The sequence below is a fragment of the Anomaloglossus baeobatrachus genome, chromosome 1 (assembly GCF_048569485.1).
Source record: "Anomaloglossus baeobatrachus isolate aAnoBae1 chromosome 1, aAnoBae1.hap1, whole genome shotgun sequence".
NCBI classification, from domain to species: domain Eukaryota; kingdom Metazoa; phylum Chordata; class Amphibia; order Anura; family Aromobatidae; genus Anomaloglossus; species Anomaloglossus baeobatrachus.
In genome coordinates, this window is record NC_134353.1 from 858,567,485 (window position 1) to 858,590,081 (window position 22,597).

The following is a 22,597-nucleotide window of genomic DNA, read 5'->3' on the forward strand; positions in this document are numbered from 1 at the left end:
AACACCTTCAAGACTGTTTGAAGACCATTTCCGGTGACTACCTCTTAAAGCTCATCAAGAGAATGACAAGAGTGTGCAAAACACTAATCAAAGCAAAAGGTGGCTACTTTGAAGAACCTAAAATATAAGAAATATTTTCAGTTGTTTCACATTTTTTGTTAAGTATTTCATTTCACATGTCTTAATTCATAATTTTGATGTCTTCAATGTGAATCTACAATTTTCAGAGTCAAGAAAATAAAGAAAACACTTTGAATGAGAAGGTATGTCCAAAATTTTGGTCTGTACTGTATATGGTAAACTTCGGAATGTCAATATGCATTACTGTAATTTTGGGGAAAAAATTAGTTATTTTGCAAACAAAATTGGCCAAGTTTACTTGAGCCCAGTTACCATGCCAAGGTATAACTCTCAACTGGGTCCTGATCTACATTTCTGTTTCTTTTATCCCTTATAAAGAGGTCAGGAATGACACGAAAAGAGGCAGAAATTTAGATTAGAAGCCAGTTTAGAGTTATGCCTTGGTATCTTGCCTCAAGTAAATTTGGCCAATTTTATTTGCAAAATAACTCATTTTTTCCCCAAAATGGTTTTCATTTTTCCCTTGCAGTGATGCATATTCACATTCCAAAGTTCACCATATAAATCTCTTTGTTTTTTTCTCCTGGCATGTGGCAGCTTTTTTTGGCTCAATTTGAGTCAGAGAAATGCATGTTTATTATAATTCTCACCCAATATGTGAATCCATGCCCCACAGGTGAGATCAGGCAAGGTCATGAAGAGAAAACCAAAAATGACAATACTACAGCCACAACACATCTCCTCAAATAAATATAGATGAGCTTGTATGTAAGGATGAAATATTAACACTTTGTGCATTTTTAGCAAATTAGGACCTTTAAATCATTTTCTACAATGGCATTATGTCCCGGAGCACGGTGCTACAACAGGAGACAGAAACACAGACGCAGACACACTACTCTCCATGACATCTCTCAGTAGTTATGTTCTCAGAAAATGGAAAAGACATTACTCACCTTTATTTGCAGAGCAGCAGTTAAGCAGCAATGAAGGCTTTAGCCAGCAGAAAGTAAAAACATCAAGAGAGATGACAATGTACATCAGTAACACAAGACAACAGTCCCAGTGGTGGCATACAGAAAAAACCTAATCTGATGTAAGATTACTCCAACACTGATAAGATAGACAACATTACCATTCACAGCCCACGTACACCTGACATGATCCATAAAGGAAGATAGACCAAGTCACTGTATACCTTTAAAGGAATTGTCCCACAAGCAAAATTAAATTTTAATCAATAGATCTTAGAATAACACCAATTTCCACAATTGGATGGGTTTAAAAAAAATGTTCCTGTAATGAGATAATCTTATATAGGTGTCCCTGCTATGGACTGTGTAATGGCTGTGTCTGACCGTAGAGAAACATGGTAAAAAACAAAGTCCACAGCACCTAGGTCAAAAAATAACTGCCTGTATACATCAATACAGTCAGCAGATCAGGGACGCACGTCCATGATCAAGGGATCACTTGATGCAAACATACCATAGGCAAGGATGGCAGCGTCCCAATCATCCCTAGCTTTGTCTTGCTTGACAAAGACCAAGAGGTCGAAACGTTTCTGCTATTTTTCACACCTGATGGAATAAACATGGATTGTATTTCACCCATTGGGACGCAGTCATCCTTGCCTATTGTACAGGGACATGGTCTGATCATACCACAGCTCCTTAGCTGGGGAGGACGCAAGAGAGTATAAAGAGAGGAGAGGAGAGCACAGGATCGGAAATTATTCTCTTTTTGAGGCAAAACATTTATAATAAATAAAAAAAAAAAAAAAAAAAGGCAGAAAAATGTTCTATCTCAGAAAAAAGAATTAGCAGCAATACCATGCTGTCCTGTCTGTATACTCTTGTGTCCTGCCCTGAGATGTGGTATGATCAGACCTTGTCCCTGTAGTCAGACACGGCAATTACACAGTACATAGCAGGGGCACATATATAAAGTTTATCTCAGCACAGGAATATTTTTCTTAAACATCCAATTGTGGAAATTATTAGGCTGGAATCACACGAACGTATGAAAAAAAGGTCCCATTCTCATGCAGCAGACTCGGACGAGTGGTATCCGTGTGGCAGTCCTTGTGTACTGTGAGTGCTATCAGAGTGGGCAATTCTTCTCTCACTTGTCATCCGTGTGCAATCCATTTTTTTTCTCAGCAGCTATTAGTCATTTACAGGAGCATTTACAGTGTTCTGTGCTACATCATAGAAATGTATCCATTAAAACAAACGTCACTAGGATTGTCTGTGTGGCGTCCGTTTTTTTTCTCGCACCCATTGACTTGTATTGGTGAGTCTCGCACAATTTCGGCAACAAATCGCAGCACGTTGCGACTTTTCTCTCATTCAGAATCAGGATGAGAAAAAAAGCTGACCAACTGCTCTCCATCATTGATAACATTGCACTCGTCCAATTCTTACGCCAGTGTGAGCGTACCCTTATTCCAATATCTATTGATTAAAATGAACTTTAAAGAAAACTTTGTTTGTGGGACAACTCCTGTAAATCTTGTAGTGTAAATGCCCAAAAGATCGTTGTTTTCGGCAGCTCATCACCCGGCGTAAACAGGACTTGTGCTGCTGAGAACAATGGCAGTCGTAGTAAGCAGAGAAATCTATTACAGATAGTTCAGTGCGTATCTGAAGAGTGGCCCATCTATTGAACGTAAGCCATATTTGTAAAATATTTACCCATCAGAAATTGTTTTATCAGACCTTAAGAAAATCAAACCTTTAATCAGATCTTAGGGAAAAGAAAAAAAATAAGTACTGTAGCCTGTATTGGACAATATCTTGGGAGGTGACCTTTTTCACATACTATGCACCGTAAGGAAGGCTTCCACCAACACACACTTCTAAAAAGAAGGCGTTAGTAGGAGGGGAAAGAAATGGGGGCATTTTTTTGATCCCAAAGTTCATGTTACAATGGGAGGGTGAAAACTATTTCAACAAACTCTAGAAAGTAAAAGAAAAGCAGAATTATGTGATCAGTAACCGGCATCAAAGTAAAAACTTTAGAAAGGTTAACCACAAGCAAAATCATCCCATCATTGGCAGACTCTACTATATGTGAAATTGCAGAGCTTTACTTACCCTGCTCCTTCTTGAAGTCTGTTTCTGACATGGTTACTGGTAGGAGAAGTTCTCCGGGTGGTGGCTGTATCCCTACAGAAAACTTATCTTCTTTCGTGCTTTAAAAAGAAGAAAAAATAAACAATAAACAACGTGTCTCTAACAATGAGGTGGTATAGTTTAAAAAAAAAAAAAACATTTTCGTGCTGCTTATTAGGGACTTTTGAGTTATTGGTCTGATACAGCGCCGCACAACCAGCTCTACCCTAACCTACTGTATCCTCACCTATCCCTTGTAGACTGTGAGCCCTCGCGGGCAGGGACCTCTATCCTCCTGTACCAGTCTTGCCTTGTATTGTTTATGATTATTGTAGTTGTCCCTATTATGTAAACCCATTTCACATGTAAAGTGCCAAGGAATAGATGGCGCAATAATAATAATAATGATAATTAGGGGAGGCGCTATCTTTTCAGGATCCTCTTCAAAGAGGAGAGTGATAAACAGCAACTCTAAAGTAAAACGTTCTCTCCAGCATTACACAGATAACTAATTCATTATCCCATGTAAGGCCCTGAGCCCACAGGAGAAGATACCGGCGGAATTTTCTGCAGGTATTTCCTCAGATTCACGCAGCAGTTCCCCGGAATCCACAGCTATCCATTGTTGCAGATTTAATTCGGAAATGTTGCGGAAATTCTCCAGAAAACGTACGGCATTCAAGCGTTATTCCTGTGGATTTCCCCCCTGTATTTCCATAGTAGAAAGGCAGGAAATCTGCAGGAAATCCGCAGGAATAATTGACATGCAGTCCTTTGCGGCTGCGGGAAATCCGCAGTATTTTCTGCAGGTGCAAAATCCGCAGAATTGAAACAGCAGTTCCCAAATCCCATAGGATAACATGGGGAGTGTCTGTACGTGCGCAAACCTGCCTATTTATCTGGAAAATGTAGAAAATCCGCAGGTATTTTCTCTCGTGATCACAGGGCCTAACACTTCAATCCCCCTATAGCAGTGCTGCAGAAGGAACAAACTATTCGGTCTCGCTCTTGTCTCGTATACATGGGACGAGTGCTAGGAGAAAAAAAATAAATAAATAAAAATAAAATTAAAAAAAAATCACTGCATGCTGGGATCGGCAGCACAAATCAGATCAGGCGCAGCCATACAAGTCTATGGGTGTATGCAAAACATCGGACTGCACTGATGACATCCGAGTACAGTCCAATACACACCGATACAGACAATGGAGAGGATGGCGAAATGAATCTCTCAATATTCTGCTCACCTATGCTCCGATCCTCACGTGCAAAAGAATCTGATCCCAGAGAATGACACTCTGGATAAATGGCAGATTCTCTCACATGAAAGAATCATCGCCGGTGTGAGTGAGCACTTACGGTTTGGTTTTCCTACATTATTGATCAGTGAGGCTTCTGTAATCAGCTTATTGTCATGTCACTTTTCCAACAAGTAACGCTTGTAGAGTTGAATGAGTACCTAACTATTCATACTCGCTATGCTCAAAACGAGTACTGTCTAATACTCACGTATTCATTATGAATATCGTATGCAATGCAAGTACTGTAAATGGGGAATACTCACAATGTAACGAGTAACCCGAATGCCGCACTATTTGCTACTTGCGCGATTAGTACGGTATTCGGGTTACTCATTACTTTGCGAGTTTTTCCCATTGATTTGCACTGCACATGCTATTCGGAATGAATACGCAAGTATTAGACAGTGCTCGTTAGGAGTATAGCCAGTACGAATAGTTAGATACTCGCTCAACTCTAAAACGCTTATCCAAAGTAGCACTCCTCTACATTAGTCCACTAAATACTTATTTAATGAGTAACCGTTGTTTTAATTTGTATTTAATAAATCAATAGTACACATGGAAATAAGAAACTTAGAGGGAAGAGGGAGCAGCGCTCTGCCTCAAGCCCTCCTCTCTGCTTCTGGCACCTACCTCTGCCCCTAGCCCCCCCTCTGCTTCCGGCACCTCCCTCTGCCACTAGCCCTTCCCCTGTTTCTGGCACCTCCCTCTGCCTCTAGCCCTCCCCCTGCTTCTGGCACCTCCCTCTGCCTCTAGCCTTCCCCCTGCTTCTGCCACCTCCCTCTGCCTCTAGCCTTCCCCCTGCTTCTGCCACCTTCCTCTGCCTCTAGCCCTCCCCCTGCTTTTGGCACCTCCCTCTGCCTCTAGCTCCCCCCCCCCCTGCTTCCAGCACCTCTCTCTGCCACTAGCCCTCCCCATGCTTCTGCCACCTCCCTCTGCCTCAAGCCCTCCCCCCCTGCTTCTGACACCTCCCTATACCTCTAGCCCTCCCCCTGCTTCTGCCACCTCCCTCTGCCTGAAGCCCTCCCCCCTGCTTCTGGCACCTCCCTCTTCCTCTAACCCTCTCCACTGCTTCTGGCACCTCCCTATACCTCTAGCCCTCCCCCTGCTTCTGCCACCTCCCTCTGCTTGAAGCCCTCCCCCCTGCTTCTGGCACCTCCCTCTTCCTCTAACCCTCTCCTCTGCCTCTAGCACCGCCCTCTGCCTCTAGCACCGCCCTCTGCCTCTAGCACCGCCCTCTGCCTCTAGCACCGCCCTCTGCCTCTAGCACCGCCCTCTGCCTCTAGCACCGCCCTCTGCCTCTAGCACCGCCCTCTGCCTCTAGCACCGCCCTCTGCCTCTAGCACCGCCCTCTGCCTCTAGCACCGCCCTCTGCCTCTAGCACCGCCCTCTGCCTCTAGCACCGCCCTCTGCCTCTAGCACCGCCCTCTGCCTCTAGCACCGCCCTCTGCCTCTAGCACCGCCCTCTGCCTCCAGCACCGCCCTCTGCCTCCAGCACCGCCCTCTGCCTCCAGCACCGCCCTCTGCCTCCAGCACCGCCCTCTGCCTCCAGCACCGCCCTCTGCCTCCAGCACCGCCCTCTGCCTCCAGCACCGCCCTCTGCCTCCAGCACCGCCCTCTGCCTCCAGCACCGCCCTCTGCCTCCAGCACCGCCCTCTGCCTCCAGCACCGCCCTCTGCCTCCAGCACCGCCCTCTGCCTCCAGCACCGCCCTCTGCCTCTAGCCCTTCCCTCTTATTTTGGCTCCTCCCTCTGCCTCTAGCTCCTCCCTGCTGTTATCATAGAATCTAATCAGCACCACCTGCCATCTACCTCAGAAAAGGGAAAGTCTTCACTGAATAGAGATTTCACCTCAGAATTGAGAAATTTGATAATAACTGATCAATTCTGGCAGATAAAGAAGCAAATATGTCTGATAAGATATATTACAGAGTTCATCATTTTCACGTGTACTCTTTACTTATGAAATAAAAATTAAACGATTAAGCTTTAAATAGCTTTTCCCTCTTGCCCCAATGCTTGCTCTTAGACACTAGAAGAACATGAGCAAGATTTGATGAAAGTAGAAGGGGGTTGGGAGATTTTCCTCACAATGGGAGATTTTAAAGGGAATCTACCACCTGGTTTTGGTAGGTTATAAATAGAACATGCTCAATTTCATTTTTGTCAACTTAAAGGGAATGTTTTAGACATTTTTTGACAAGTTATCTGAAAGGAGCTTGCTGTAAGGGGCAGAGACCTGATTCAAGCTTACTGCAGTTCTCTGAAAGCTGAGCTCTGTATAACCCACTGATTGTCAGCTTTCTGTGTACAATGGCAGAAAGCTGATAAATCAGTGGTGGGAGTGGGATTACACAGATCAGGACGACTACATGACATGAGACACCTAGTCCTCTAGTGATAATCTCTCGCTAATAAAACACTAAACTTACAATAACTACAACAAGTGGCCCAATAAGTGACACATTGCTAGAATCAGGGTTTCTGCCTCCACAGCATGCTTGAATAGCAAAAACTGTGCTGAAAAATTCCCTTTAAGGTAAAAAAAAAAAAAGGTTGGGCATGCTCAATGTTGAACATGTCTGGTTATTCGTTGTGTCAGGTCATAAGCCACTGGTGGTTGGGGGGGGGGAGCAAACAGCTGTTTTATCCGCTTATCAGAATAATATATATTTACAGGTCAGAAACCTCAAGGTAGAATTCTTGAAATACAATACTAACCAATAACATTGAAGCAGAAGATTCTTAAAGTTCAGTGATTGCAACAAAGGTTGAATTGCAAGAATTTTCAGGATGATTAATTACCAAAATGAGGGGAATTTTACTAAATGTAGCTCCTATTCGGTAATATTAGACGCTTGACTTATATGAGCAGTGTTCTATAGACAATACATGTCAACACAAATGATTAAACACTACCATATACTAACTCCCCATGTAAAGTATACACCACAGAAATAAATAACTTCCAGATTAGGGTCAGTTAGTATTGATTCTGGATAGTCCTTTGGGTCCCATTAAAATAAGAGAAATATAATTACTTGTAATAGAAAATCAATTGATTAATGTTCATGATATTTAAAAAGAATATTTATAATAGGTTATTGATGAGGGTGAGATTATTTCAAATGGAAACAAAAAAAATGTATTGTCGGTATTACTTATGTGTATGACTTCCACTCATATTAGTTAAAGGAGCACTCCAGGGTTTTTTTTTTCTCACTCGGTCACTGGTCCACCAATATATATCATTCAGCTGGTATCTTATTTAGTTGAACCATTCCACCTAAAAATCCATTGGTTACGTCTCCACCATTAGGACATGAGATCTCATGGAGATTACCCCTGCAGGTATATATGATTTTATGTTCCCTGAAGTCTATAATACAATTCGAGTAGGCACTGCACAATAAAGTCTGAAGTGCTGGTCCATGTACAGTATGCATACCTCCAACCACATGATCTAAAATCAAAACAGTTACATACTTATAAGAGCCAGCAGATAGAAATGTATGCACGAAAGTCAACAATCCTTTACCAAAAACAACTTGAACAAAAGAATCAGTTATACACATTTATTTTTTTTACACCAAAAGACACACAGTTCCTGGTTATAATCCAAGATATGGTCATACACCACCCCACAAGGCCCCTATAATGGGTACAAGATGATTGTTGCCATATATATATATATGTTCTCATAAAAGAGTGTACGCCTCAACCACCAGAAGTTCATGTATGATGAAGTTGCTTCAGCTATAATACTTAAATTCTATACTGGAGGGGTGACAAAAACTTCTATCACCCATACAGAATACAGTCATATGAAAAAGTTTGGGCACCCCTATTAATGTTAATCTTTTTTCTTTATAACAATTTGGGTTTTTGCAACAGCTATTTCAGTTTCATATATCTAATAACTGATATTTCTGGATTGAAATGAGGTTTATTGTACTAACGGAAAATGTGCAATCCGCAATTAAACAAAATTTGACAGGTGCAAAAGTATGGGCACCTCAACATAAAAGTGACATTAATATTTTGTAGATCCTCCTTTTGCAATAATCACAGCCTCTAGTCGCTTCCTGTAGCTTTTAAGGAGTTCCTGGATCCTGGATGAAGGTATATTTGACCATTCCTGTTTACAAAACAATTCCAGTTCAGTTAAGTTTAATGGCCGCCGAGTATGGACAGCACGCTTCAAATCATCCCACAGATTTTCAATGATATTCAGGTCTGAGGACTGGGATGGCCATTCCAGAAAACTGTAATTGTTCCTCTGCATGAATGCCTGAGTAGATTTGGAGAGGTGTTTTGGATCATTGTCTTGCTGAAATATCCATCCCCTGCGTAACTTCAACTTCGTCACTGATTCTTGCACATTATTGTCAAGAATCTGCTGATACCGAGTTGAATCCATGCAACCCTCAACTTTAACAAGATCCCCGATGCCGGCATTGGCCACACAGCCCCAAAGCATGATGGATCCTCCACCAAATTTTAATGTGGGTAGCAAGTGCTTTTCTTGGCCTGCCACTTCTGGGCTTAACAAGAACTGTACCTGTGTTCTTCCATTTCCTTACTATGTTCCTCACAGTGGAAACTGACAGTTTAAATCTCTGAGACAACTTTTTGTATCCTTCCCCTGAATAACTATGTTGAATAATCTTTGTTTACAGATCATTTGAGAGTTGTTTTGAGGAGCCCATGATGCCACTCTTCATAGCAGATTTAAATAGGAGAACAACTTGCAAGTGGCCACCTTAAATACCTTTTCTCATGATTGGATACACCTGCCTATGAAGTTCAAAGCTCAATGAGGTTACAAAACCAATTTAGTGCTTTAGTAAAGCGGGCTTTACACGCTGCGACATCGCTAATGCGAACTCGTTGGGGTCACGGAATTCGTGACGCACATCCGGCCGCATTAGCGATGCCGTTGCGTGTAACACCAAAAACCAAAAACGTGCAAAATCGCTAATCGGCGACACGGGGGTCCATTCTCAAATCTCGTTACTGCAGCAGTAACGAGGTTGTTCCTCCTTCCTGCGGCAGCACACATCGCTGCGTGTGACGCCGCAGGAACGAGGAAGCTCCCCTTACCTGCCTCCCGGCCGCTATGAGGAAGGAAGGTGGGGGGCGGGATGTTACGTCCCGCTCAGCTCCGCCCCTCCGCTGCTATTGGGCGGCGGTTCAGTGACGTCGCTGTGACGCCGCACGGACCGCCCCCTTAGAAAGGAGGCGGTTCGCCCATCACAGCGACGTCGCCGGACAGGTATGTATGTGTGACCGGTCTGGGCGATGTTGTGCGGCACGGGCAGCGATTTGCCCGTGTCGCGCAACAGATGGGGGCGGCTACCCACACTAGCGATATCGGGACCGATATCGCAGTGTGTAAAGTAGCCTTTAGTCAGTAAAAAGTAGTTAGGAGTGTTCAAATCAAGAAATTGATAAGGGTGCCCATACTTTTGCACCAGTCAAATTTTGTTTAAATGTGGATTGCACATTTTCTGTTAGTACAATAAACCTCATTACAATCCAGAAATATTACTGAGTCCATCAGTTATTAGATATATGAAACTGAAATAGCTGTTGCAAAAACCCAAATTGTTATAAAGAAAAAAGATTAACATTAATAGGGGTGCCCAAACCTTTTCATATGACTGTATGACTTCTTTTATTCCTCTTTGTTCGATCAATCAATCCTATGATACACTGGCACAACCATCATATGGAAAGCTAGACCAATACCATCTCTGCCTGCTGTGATCTCCTCTCCTACATATTCTCCTAAATTTGCATATAAGGTGGCTAAATAGTCATTATCTACATTATAACTGGGAGACAGGAGCTGTGAAGTCATACTCTGCATCAGTGATAGAAGTTTTTGTCACTCCTCCAGGGCAGAATTTAAGTATTATAGCCAAAGCAATTTCATCATACATGAAATTCTGGTGGCTGAGGTGTAGACCCTCTTATGAGAACATAATAAAACACTCATCTTGTAGCCACTATAGGGATCTTGTGGGGTGGTGTATGACCAGATCATGGCTTATAACCAGGAACTGTATGTCTTTTGTTTATATATATATATATATATATATATATATATATATATATATATATATATATATTTTAACCTAAAGTGTTGGAAACGTGTGCAGACTGATCCAGTGGACAGAATTGGCTGAAAATTGGTATATATGCTATTCAAGGCATAGGGAAACTGATGGCATCTTAAAAAAAAAAAAAAAAGATACTAAAATTCCCCATCAGGTGAAAAAGTAGCGCTGTATAGTACGCAAGCGGCCCAAAAAACGTGTACCGATAATTGGAGATGTCACAATTGATCCACAGACTAGCATTACTGTTCAATATGGCCGTCATCATCGTTGGTGATCATGTTCATCCTATGCAGAACATGCTCGATGCTTGCATGTAACATGATTGATCGGATGCTGCGCACTTCCAAAATAATGCGGTATTGGAGATCAGCCAGGGTTTCGACATTTCCCCAATAAACATGCTCTTTCAAGTGTCCCCACAACTAGAAATCACATTGAGCTCGGGTGAATGCAGAGGCCATGCGTTGGGTTAGGAGCGGCTCAAAATCCTGTAATCAGGAAAATGTACACGCAGAACGTTCTTCACATGATTTGCAATGTGAAAAGGTGCTCCATCATGCTTGAAGGTGGTCGTCTGAAGACACTGCCGCTGTTGGGAGTTGTGGAACGACCACCATTTCCAGCATTGTCTGATATCTCGCTGCTGTCACGGAACAGGTAGCAACCCCAGTTGGCCTCATTTCTTCGTAAAAGAATGGCCCAAAGATGAATGATGAGGTGAAGCCACACCAAACGATTACCTTTGGCGAATGCAGCGTAACCCCCTCGACCGCATACAGACTTTCAGTAGCCCATATGCGACAATTTTGTTTGTTCACCGTCCCGTTCAGGTAAAAATGCACTTCGTCGCACCACAGAACATTCCATGGCCAAGTGCCATCCACTTCTACACTCGCCAGAAACATGAATGCAAATGTCATGAAGGTATTATTGCCACTTTTTCACCTGGTGGGGAGTTTTAGTATAATTTATTATTTTTTTTTTTTTAAGATACCTTCCGTTTCCACATGCCTTGAAAAGCATAAATACCAATTTTCAGCCAATAGTTAGTCTGCTCACGGCTCCAAACACCGTAAGTTATTTTATGGCCACCTTGTATGTATACAGATCTGGCAAAAATGAAGAGATTACTGTGCAGTTTTAGAAAAATCAGCTTCTCTACATGTCTGACAGCCATTACATTCCAGTGTCAGTTGAATTCCAACCAGAGTACACCTCATTCTGCTTAATGTGCTTCTGATTAGGCGATCACCTGAACCAAACCTTATTTAACGAGGGAAAGTATAAAAAACACTGCTGTGGTCTTCTCAATCGTCTTACAATAGGACAAGCTGGATGGCAAAACAAGTGCTATTAATATCCCAAAAGTAATAGGAATGAAAAAATAACTTAACTATGCCAAAGGAGTTGAAAATAAAAAAGTCTTGAGTGAGGAAAAGAAGGGCTCAATTCTGGCTTTACAAGCAGAGGGATACAGTAAGCATCATTTTGCCTCCATCCTTAAAATTTCTAAGCCGGCAGTTCATTACAACAAGGTCAAGCAGCAGACATTGGGGACAACAAAGCTACAGACCAGCAGTGGGCAAAAGCGACTCTCCACTGACTGGGATGACCGTTATCTTATTCGAATGTCACTCAGCAACTGCAGAATGACATCAAGTGACCTACAAAAGGAATGACAAATGGCATCTGGGGTGAAGTGAACGGCAAGAATAGTTCGTAATAGTCTCCTAGAGGCAGAGCTCAAGTCATGTAAAGCTAGAAAAAAGCCTTTCATCAATGAGAAGCAAAAGGAGAGCCAGAGTTTGCCAAAGACCATAAGGATTGGATCATAGAGGACTGGAGAAAAGCGGGCTTTACACGCTACGATATATCTAACGAGATGTCGGCAGGGTCACGTCGTAAGTGACACACATCCGGCATCGTTATTGATATCGTAGCATGTGACAGCTATAAACGAGCAGAAATACTCACCTTCTCGTTCATCGTTGACACGTCGCTCATTTTCTAAAAATCGAACGTCCTGTTCTTTATTGTACCCGGGGCAGCACATATCGCTCCGTGTGACACCCCAGGAACGATGAACTGCAGCTTACCTGCGGCCGCCGGCAATGCTGAAGGAAGGAGGTGGGCCAGATGTTTACGTCCCGCTCATCTCCGCCCCTCCGCTTCTATTGGCCAGCCGCTGTGTGACGTCGCTGTGACGCCGAATGTCCCTCCCCCTTCAGGAAGTGGATGTTCGCCGCCCACAGCGAGCTCGTTCGGGAGGTAAGTACGTGTGACTGGGGGTTACAGCATTGTGCGACACGGGCAAGAAATTGCCCGTGCCGCACAAACGATGGGGGCGGATGCGATCGCAAATGCGATCGCATGATACATTGTAACGTGTAAAGCAGCCTTAAGGTAATCTTATCTGAGGAGTCTAATTTTCAGCTTTGCCCAACACCTGGTCATCTAATGGTTAGACGGAGCCCTGGAGAAGCGTACAAGCCAAAGTCTCTTGCACCCACTGAGAAATTTGGGGGAGGATCAGTGATGATCTGGGGATGCTTCAGCAAGGCTAGAATTGGCAAGGGAGATTAAACTTTAGCCTGCTTTACACGTTACAATTTATTGTGCGATCGCATTTGCGAACGCACTCGCCCCCATCGTTTGTGCGGCACGGGCAATTTGTTGCCCGTGTCGCACAATGTTGTAACCCCCCGTCACACGCACTTACCTTCCAAACAACCTCGTTGTGGGTGGCGAACATCCTCTTCCTGAAGGGGGAGGGACGTTCGGCGTCACAGCGACGTCACACAGCGGCCGGCCAATAGAAGCGGAGGGACGGAGATGAGCAGGACGTAAACATCCCGCCCACCTTCTTCCTTCCTCATTGCCGGCGGCCGCAGGTAAGCGGCAGTTCATCGTTCCCGGGGTGTCACACGGAGCGGTGTGTGCTGCCTCGGAAACAATGAACAACAGGACGTTCAATTTTTAGAAAATGAGCGATGTGTCAACGATGAACGAGAAGGTGAGTATTTCTGCTCGTTCATAGCTGTCACACGCTACGATATCACTAACTATGCCGGATGTGCGGCACTTACGACGTGACCCCGCCGACATCTCGTAAGATATATCGTAGAGTGTAAAGCCCGCTTAAGTGAATCACGTATGAATGAAGCAGCATACAAGGTTATCCTGAAAAAACAGTTGCTTCCTTCTGCTCAGGCAATGTTCCCTAACGCTGAGGACTGTTTTTTCCAGCAGGACAAGGTGCCATGCCACACAGCTAGGTCAATCAATGTGTGGATGAAGGACCACCACATCAAAGCTCTGTCATGGTCGCCCAATCTCCAGACCTAAACTCCATTGAAAACCTCTGGAATGTAATCAAGAGGAAGATGGATAGTGACAAACCATCAAACAAACAAGCACTGTTTAAATTTTTGCACCAAGTGTGGCATAAGGTCACCCAAAAGCAGTGTGAAAGACTGGTAGAAAGCATGCAAAGACACATGAAAGCGGTCATTAAAAATCTTGGTTATTCCACAAAATATTGAGTATTGAACTCTTCCTGAGTTAAAAAATTAGTATTGTTGTTTCTAAATGATTATCATCTAGTTTTCTTTGCATTATTTGAGGTCAGAAAGCATTTTTTTTTTGTTAATTTGACCATTATTCATTTTCAGAAAATACAAAAATGTATTGCTTGGAAATTCAGAGACATGTCAGTAGTTTATAGAATAAAAGCACAAATTTACATTTTACTCAAAAATATACCTATAAAGAGAAAAATCAGAAAAACTGAAAATTTTGCAAAAGTGTCAATTTTTGCCAGAGCTGTATAGATACACACACATATACACTTTGAACTTTTGACTTTCAGGCTCCATATCTCACCATTAGCTACAGCTTAGAGCGTGAGACTACCTTCAATTTATAGACAAACATATTGGCTATCTCATACGTAAATGTGATTTGCGACTATTTAGCATATGATTAGTTATGCAGATTCATAGAATCATAGAATATTAGAGTTGGAATGGACCTCCTGGGTCATGTAGTCCAACCCCCTGCTCAAAGCAGGATTCACTAAATCATCCCAGACAGATGTCCGTCCAACCTCTTTTTAACCCCTTCAGCCCCCGGGCACTTTCCGTTTTTGCGTTTTTGTTTTTTGCTCCCCTTCTTCCGAGAGGCGTAACTTTTTTATTTTTCCATCAATCTTGCCATATGAGGGCTTGTTTCTTGCGGGACGAGTTGTACTTTTAAATGAAACCATAAGTTTTACCATATAAGGTACTGGAAAACGGCAAAAAAATTCCAAGTGCGGAAAAATTGCAAAAAAAGTGGGATTGTACAATAGTTTTTGGGATATTTTATTCACCGTGTTCACTATATGGTAAAACTGATGTGTGGGTATGATGCCTCAGGTCGGTGCGAGTTTGTAGACACCAAACATGTATAGGTTTACTTGTATCTAAGGGGTTAAAAATTCACAAGCTTGTCCAAAAAACGTGGCGCACGTTTTGCGCCATTTTCCAAAACCCGTAGCGTTCTCATTTTTCAGGATCTGAGGCTCAGTGATGGCTTATTTTTTGCGTCTCGACCTGACGTTCTTAACGGTACCATTTTTGCGCAGATGCTACGTTTTGATCGCCTGTTATTGCATTTTGCGCATAATTTGCGGCGACCAAAAAACGTAATTTTGGCGTTTGGAATTTTTTTGCCGCTACGCCGTTTACTGATCAGATTCATTGATTTTATATTTTGATAGATCGGGCATTTCTGAACGTGGCGATACCAAATATGTGTGTATTTTTTTAACCCTTTAATTTTCAATGGGGTGAAAGGGGGGTGATTTGAACTTTTAGGTTTTTTTATTTTTTTTTAATTTTTTAAAACTTTTTTTTTTACTTTTTTTTTTATTTTACTAGTCCCCCTAGGGGGCTATTGCGATCAGCAATCCGATCGCTCTGCACTATCTGCAGATCTCAGCTACAGAGCTGAGAACTGCAGATTTGCTGCTTCACTTTGAATGCCGGCTGTATTCCGGCATTGAGAGGAAGTGACTCATGTTAGCTACAGGCGTCATCACATGACCCTGTGCTACCATACCATGGCAACCGCCGAAAGTCACGTGATCATGTCACGTGACTTCCGGTGGGGGCGGGGTAAGTCACTGTCATGGCGGCGCCCATATACATATCGCTGCCAAGAATTTGGCAGCAAAATGTAAGGGGTTAATGGCCGCGGGTGGAAACGATTCCACCCGCGGCTAGCAGGCACACATATCAGCTGTTGATAACAGCTGATATGTGCGCGTCTCGCCGCCGCCTGCCGGCGGCAGGGGGCGGGGCTTACCGGCACACGATCCATGACGTATCTAGTACGTCATGGGTCGTTAAGGGGTTAAAGACTTCCATTGAAGGAGAACTCACCACCTCTCTTAGCAGCCTGTTCCACTTGGTCACCCTCACCGTCAAAAAGCTTTTTTTCTAATATATAATCTGTGTCCCCTCCCCATCAGTTTCATCCCATTGCTTCTAGTCTTTCCTTCTGAAAATGAGAATAAAACTGATCCCTCTACAGTGTGACAGCCTTTAAGATATTTGTAGACAGCTATTAAGTCTCCTCTCAGTCTTCTCTTTTGCAAGCTAAACAATCCTAAATTCTGTAACCGTTCCTCACAGGACATGATTTGCAGACCAGTCAACATTCTGGTCACTCTTCTCTGAACTTGCTCCAGTTTGTTGATGTCTTTTTTAAAATGTGGTGCCCAGAACGGGACACAATATTCCAGATGAGGTCTGACCAAAGAGGAGTAAAGGGGGATAATGACTTCACGTGATCTAGACTGTATGCTTCTGTTAATACATCCTAGAATGGTATTTGCCTTCTTTGCTGCTGCATCACACTGTTGACTCATGTTCAGTCTGTGATCTATTAGTATACCTAAGTCTTTTTCACACATGCTTTTGGATAGCTCTATTCCTCCCATGCTGTATATGCTCTTTTCATTATTCTTGCCAAGATGTATGACTTTGCATTTCTGCCTGTTAAAAAACATTCTATTAGTTGCTGCCCATTGTTCCAGCTTGTTTAGATCTTGTTGAATCCTCTCTTCTCTAGTACAGTGGAACCTTGGATTACGAGCATAATTGGTTCTGGCAGTATGCTCTTAAACCAAATTACTCTTATATCAAAGCGAATTTTCCCATAGGAAATAATTGAAACACAGACAATTGTTCCACATCCCAAAAATATTTACTGTATTTATACAAACTTATTACAGTAATACAAAATACTGTACTGTGCAGTAAAATAATATAAAACAAATTAAACTGCATGTTTGCTTACAATAGATTTGTTGGTGTGCGGGAGGTACCGTATAAGCAATGTGCTGCACTGGTTATCAATAAGAAAGTACAATACTGTATCCACAAATGCAAATTGATAGACATGCGCTATAGCATATACTGTACTGTACAATGGTATACTGTGTACAGTACATATGTACAGAAAGTTACCTCCAGAGCAGGTCAGAGTGCGGTGAAAGGACAGAACCGGAAGTGTTCACGGTGGGAATTTGCTCTTATTGCAAATCATTGCTCTTAAACAAAGTTACAAATTTTTAAAAAGCTTCGCTTGTCTTGCAAAACGCTCTTAAACCAAGTTACTTTTAAACCAAGGTTACACTGTATTAGCTATTCCTCCTAGCTTTGTGTCATCAATTCTTGTAATGTCACTGAATTATTACTGTTTTCCTCCTAAAAATCTAATTTAAAATGTTTAATACTTTGTAAATCCACCTTTGGCTTTCACACTGTCTGAATCCTTTTGGGCACGTTCTTGATCAGATTCAGTTAAAAGAAAAAAAGTTTTGGTACCGTGTTAGCCAGTTGAAAAATGATTGGTTGCTCTCAGTGAGAGAAACAAAATTATAATTTTACCTTTTAATGGCTAACTAAAATAAAACAAAAAGATGTTACAAAGCAAGGTTTTGAGACTTCTCAGGTCTCTTCATTAGGCATGATATGATCAGATTCAAGCATGTCTCAACCGAAATCTGATCCCCAGTCTCTTCTACATGTTCCTAATGATGGTGCATGCTGTTCAACTCCCTTGGGTTTGTATACAGCTTTTTCTACAACTCTACCCACAAGTGTTCGATTCGGTTGAAGTCTGGGGACTGTGGAGGCCAATCCAGCACCTCTGCTTCATTGTCATTGAACCATTTATTTGCCAATCTGGACGTATGCTTTGGTTGTTGTCCTGCTGCAACACGGTCATCCTTTTCATACCCATAGTACTCAAGTGTACAAAAAAACTTGTCTTGTAGGACACTCACATACAGGGCCACCATCAGTGCATTACAACCGCTACTGCTGTATTGGCACCAATGAAGAGGGGGGCCCGGGGTATTTACTTTACGCTAAATTAAGCTCCAGGCCCCGCCCTTCAACGCATCCCACTTCGTCTCCTGGGACCCACCCTTCGTCTCCTGGGACCCACCCCCCCACCTCTTCAGTGAGTTCAACTTCGTCTCCTGGGACCCAACCCCCCCACCTCTTCAGTGAGCCACGCTTCATCTCCTGGGACCCACCCCCCACCTCTTCAGTGAGCCACGCTTCGTCTCCTGGGCCCCACCCCCCACCTCTTCAGTGAGTTCCACTTAGTCTACTGGGCCCCACACCAGTCAGTCATAACCGCAGCCACTAAAACAGGGGGGGCGGCTGAATCTGATCTGACATCTCATTGACGTCAGACACTGCCCGCCTTCTATTCTTAGTGCATGTGCAGTACCAACCTCACTAAAATAGGCTGCCATACACTGTACAAACAGGAACTCAGTGGAAGAAGAGGGAAGTCCCCCACGAGGAGAAGAGGATTCTCCAATTACTGCCGAGTGTGCCAGAATTGCATCTGAAACTTCTATTTTCAGCACCCAAGGCTAATGAGTATGATCTTTATGTGTCTGTCTTCCTATTCCCGGCTCAGACATAGCACCATGCTGTATATACAGGTCCACACTCTACCCTGTATTACAGTATGTCTGTATAAACTATATGTGTATAGTGCGGATGTGTACAGTATAGTGCTGTATATACACTATTTACACCTCGCAGCCTCTATTGTGTATACAGCCTGTAGCCTCTATTGTGTATGCCGTTTATTAATACACACAGTACATTACATGAAGTTATACACAGATTTAATGAAGACAAACGTCTTCACCCTCAACACTTCCATACGGTCTCAATCTTTGTACGATTTACAAGTAATTTAATACCTTTCACTCAAAGTGGAGTGTAACCTGAACGATTGAAAGAGTATGGTATATAGTGTAAAGCACCCAAACAAACCACATTTTAAAGTGATTTACTGATTGTATTCACAAACATCTTAAAAAGCACCCTGATTGATTAAAATCATCAATAGGCAACCACCTTATGGCAACACCAAAAGTGTAGCCTGACCAAGGGTTTCACCCACTAAACTGGCTTCTTCTGGGGCGTATGCTACACATTTTTGTTTCAACTTGAGATTATGGGTCATGCCCTGTTTAAAATTATCAGCTCCACTTTGGATAAATGGACTGATGCGACATTTTTATTTATAATCAATGTACAGCAAACGTTGACAGAGTGCAACCCATGGGCCACATGTGGTCCTTTGGCTGTTCTGGTGCGGCCCATGAACTGGGACAGTCAAAGGGCTTTAAGCAGTGGCGTCTAGCATCACGTGGCTGTCCCCCGCCCAGTGTCTTGTTATCCTTGGGATGTAGATAACTGTGAAAACAATAATGTAAGAAGGAACTGACAGCTCCCTCTTCCATCATGAGCTTGTGTGCTTGAAAGTGCAGCAGGGAAGATGAGGTCACATCATCACATCAGCTAAGCCTCAGTGCATAGCGCAGGCCAGACTTACAAAGGAAGGGGGTGAGATGAGAAGTTTTTGGGGTTTTTTTTAAACATCATTCTGCTGCGGAAAAGGAGCAGGGAGACATCAAACTGTAAGGTAGCTGTGTGGGGACATGATTCTCTATAGGGGCTGTGTAAGGATATAATACTGTGTTAGGGGGCTGTGTGGGGACATCAGTCTCTATAGGGGCTGTGTAAGGATATAATACTGTGTTAGGGGGCTGTGTGGGGACATCAGTCTCTATGGGGGGTTGTGTGAAAATAGAATACTGTGTAAGGGAGCTGTGTGGGTGACATCATTCTGTGTAACGGGGCTGTGTGGGGGACAGGGACATCATTCTATGTAAGGGGGTTGTGTGGGGGGCATATTACAGTGTAAGGGGGCTGTGTGGAGGGGCATCATACTGTGTAAGGGGGCTGTGTGGGGGGGTATCATACTGTGTAAGGGGGCTGTATGGGGGAGCATATTACTGTGTAAGGGAGCTGTGTGGGGGACATCATTCTAGTGTAAGGGGGCTGTGTGGGGTGACATTATTCGGTGTAAGGGGGCTGTGTGGGGGGCATATTACAGTGTAAGGGGGCTGTGTGTGGGCATATTGCTGTGTAAGGGGGCTGTGTGGGGGCATCCTACTGTGTAAGGTGCTTTGTGGGGGGCATCATACTGTGTAGGGGGGCATCATACTGTGTAAGGGGGCATCATACTGTGTAAGGGTGCTGTGTGGGGACATCATTTTTAATGGGGGCTGTGTATGGCTCTGTAGGGACATTATAATATTGTGTAGATGGCTTTGTGAGGGTATAATATAGGTTATAAGGCATCTTACTGTTTGAGAGGCTTTGTGGTGACAGCATACTATTTTGGGATATCATTGTGTATATAGACTGTAGGGGCATTATATTGTGTTGGGTGCATAGAGGTACAAGGACTGCATAAATCGTGCTTGTACCTTTGTATTCTGCTGAATATTAAGTGATAAATATTAATATAAAACAATAACAAATTAGCAGAATTAACTTGGTTCAGTTCTCCACAACATTCATAGTTGGAAAAACAAATTGTCCACTCTTGCAGTAGAGGGATGCAAATAGTTAGGATGTCATTTAATTCTATGTCAGTGTGAAAGAAACAAGGGGAATTAGTTTCTTTAACAAAATAACTGTAGTATAAATATAATGAGGACAAAATGTATATCTAGTTGGAGGTACCATTAAAAAACAAATCTCAATCACTGTCCTGTTAGTTTTGTGCGGCCGTATCTAGAATGTCACATCTCCTTATTACTACAAAATTTACTTCTGACAACTTACTTTTAAAAATTAAAACTACATTTCCTCACTACCACTCATCACAGACCGAAATTGATCTTTTTCAAGCGCACAGGTAACCAGCATTTGTTATGCAAAACACATCGTCAGTGATTGGCATCTAAAGTCAATTGATCTGCCCATTACCACTATCTCCCAGCCCCCAGAGGCTCTGCTATAAAGCTATTGATCTAAACGCTGCCGATCGGTTTCCATTTTCTGATTTTGGGCAGGCCAATTAAGAAAGTGAATAATTGTGATTACACTGCTTCAAGATCAATTACATCTGATGCAAGACAAAGTGCTTGTACTGGAGCAACCCAAAGAAAATGATTATGACGATTGATGCAGTTATGTTCTATGGTTCTTGAAGAAAGTATAGAAATAACTATGAGAACACAAGACTACAACACAGGATTTATAGCTCAAGGATTTATTCTCCAAAACGGAGATGGTGCAATAAGTATTCACTTTGTCATTTCAGTAATGGGTATAATAAGATTCAGAAAAGGATTCAATTAACCCATATTTAATAATCCTGATTTGGAGTAATTTACCTTATTATATGAGATTTAAAAAAAATCCTCACTTGTTAGGCTTCCTGTTCACGAAGCAATTGTTTAAAAGGGGTTTTATTTGTCCAAGGCGTTCTACTAAAAAATACATTGCAAACAATGTAAACTTGACGTAAAAGTGCAGATCTCATCCGAACAACTCCGGTCATTAGGTGTATGGATACCTTTATGCCTTATCCGATTTCCATTTATCACGTATATGTTCTATGGTTTTCACCCATTATAGTCTATGGGGCTGTTCACATACATTGCCTTGCGAAAGTATTGGGCCCCCTTGAATTTTTCAACCTTTTCCCACATTTCAGGCTTCAAACATAAAGATAAAAATTTTAATGTTATGGTGAAGAATCAACATGTAGGGCACAATTGTGACGTTGAATGAAATTTATTGCTTATTTCAAACTTTTTTTTTTTTTAAAAAATTGGGGCGTGCAATATTATTCGGCCCCTTTAAGTTAATACTTTGTAGCGCCACCTTTTGCTGCGATTACAGCTGCAAGTCGCTTGGGGTATGTCTCAATCAGTTTTGCACATCGAGAGACTGAAATTCTTGCTCATTCTTCCTTTGCAAATAGCTGCAGCTGAGTGAGGTTGGATGGAGAGAGTTTGTGAACAGCAGTTTTCAGCTCTTTCCACAGATTCTCGATTGGATTCAGGTCTGGACTGTGACTTGGCCATTCTAGCACCTGGATACGTTTATTTGTGAACCATTCCATTGTAGATTTTGCTTTATGTTTGGAATCATTGTCTTGTTGAAAGACAAATCTCCGTCCCAGTCTCAAGTCTTTTGCAGACTCCAACAGGTTTTCTTCAAGAATGGTTTAAAGTTTTAGAACAAAGAAATCGGAGCATTGCCTGCAAGAAGATTCCGCTTTTGTAGCCTGGAACCTAAGAGCTCAGCTTTATTGTTGGGCAGATCCAAATCTCTAGCTCAGGGGTCTCAAACTCCGCTGGGGGAATGGGCCGCATATAGAAAAAAAAATTGAGAGGGGCCACATTATTTCAGGACAAAGTGAACATTTTTAGAGATTTCATGTTTTTTTCTATACACCTTTGGATCACTTTTTTAAACATTTTTTGCTTGTATATTATAACAAGCGTGCACTTTTTTTGTTAAGTTTCTATATGAAAAAGCATTTTTAATGGCAGAAAAAAATGTCATGCTTTATTATGAATTTTTTTTATACAT

General features: G+C 42.5%; 1 protein-coding gene across 2 annotated transcripts in view; it reads right to left on the bottom strand.

Moving 5' to 3' along the window:
* Window positions 1-22,597, bottom strand: part of AP3B1 (adaptor related protein complex 3 subunit beta 1) — a 350,885-nt gene that overhangs the window by 27,687 nt on the left and 300,601 nt on the right. For both annotated transcript variants that reach the window (XM_075325641.1, XM_075325633.1), the window contains exon 25: window positions 3,180-3,277. In XM_075325641.1, coding sequence (XP_075181756.1) covers window positions 3,180-3,277 — 98 coding nt within the window. The remainder of the gene's footprint in view (window positions 1-3,179; window positions 3,278-22,597) is intronic.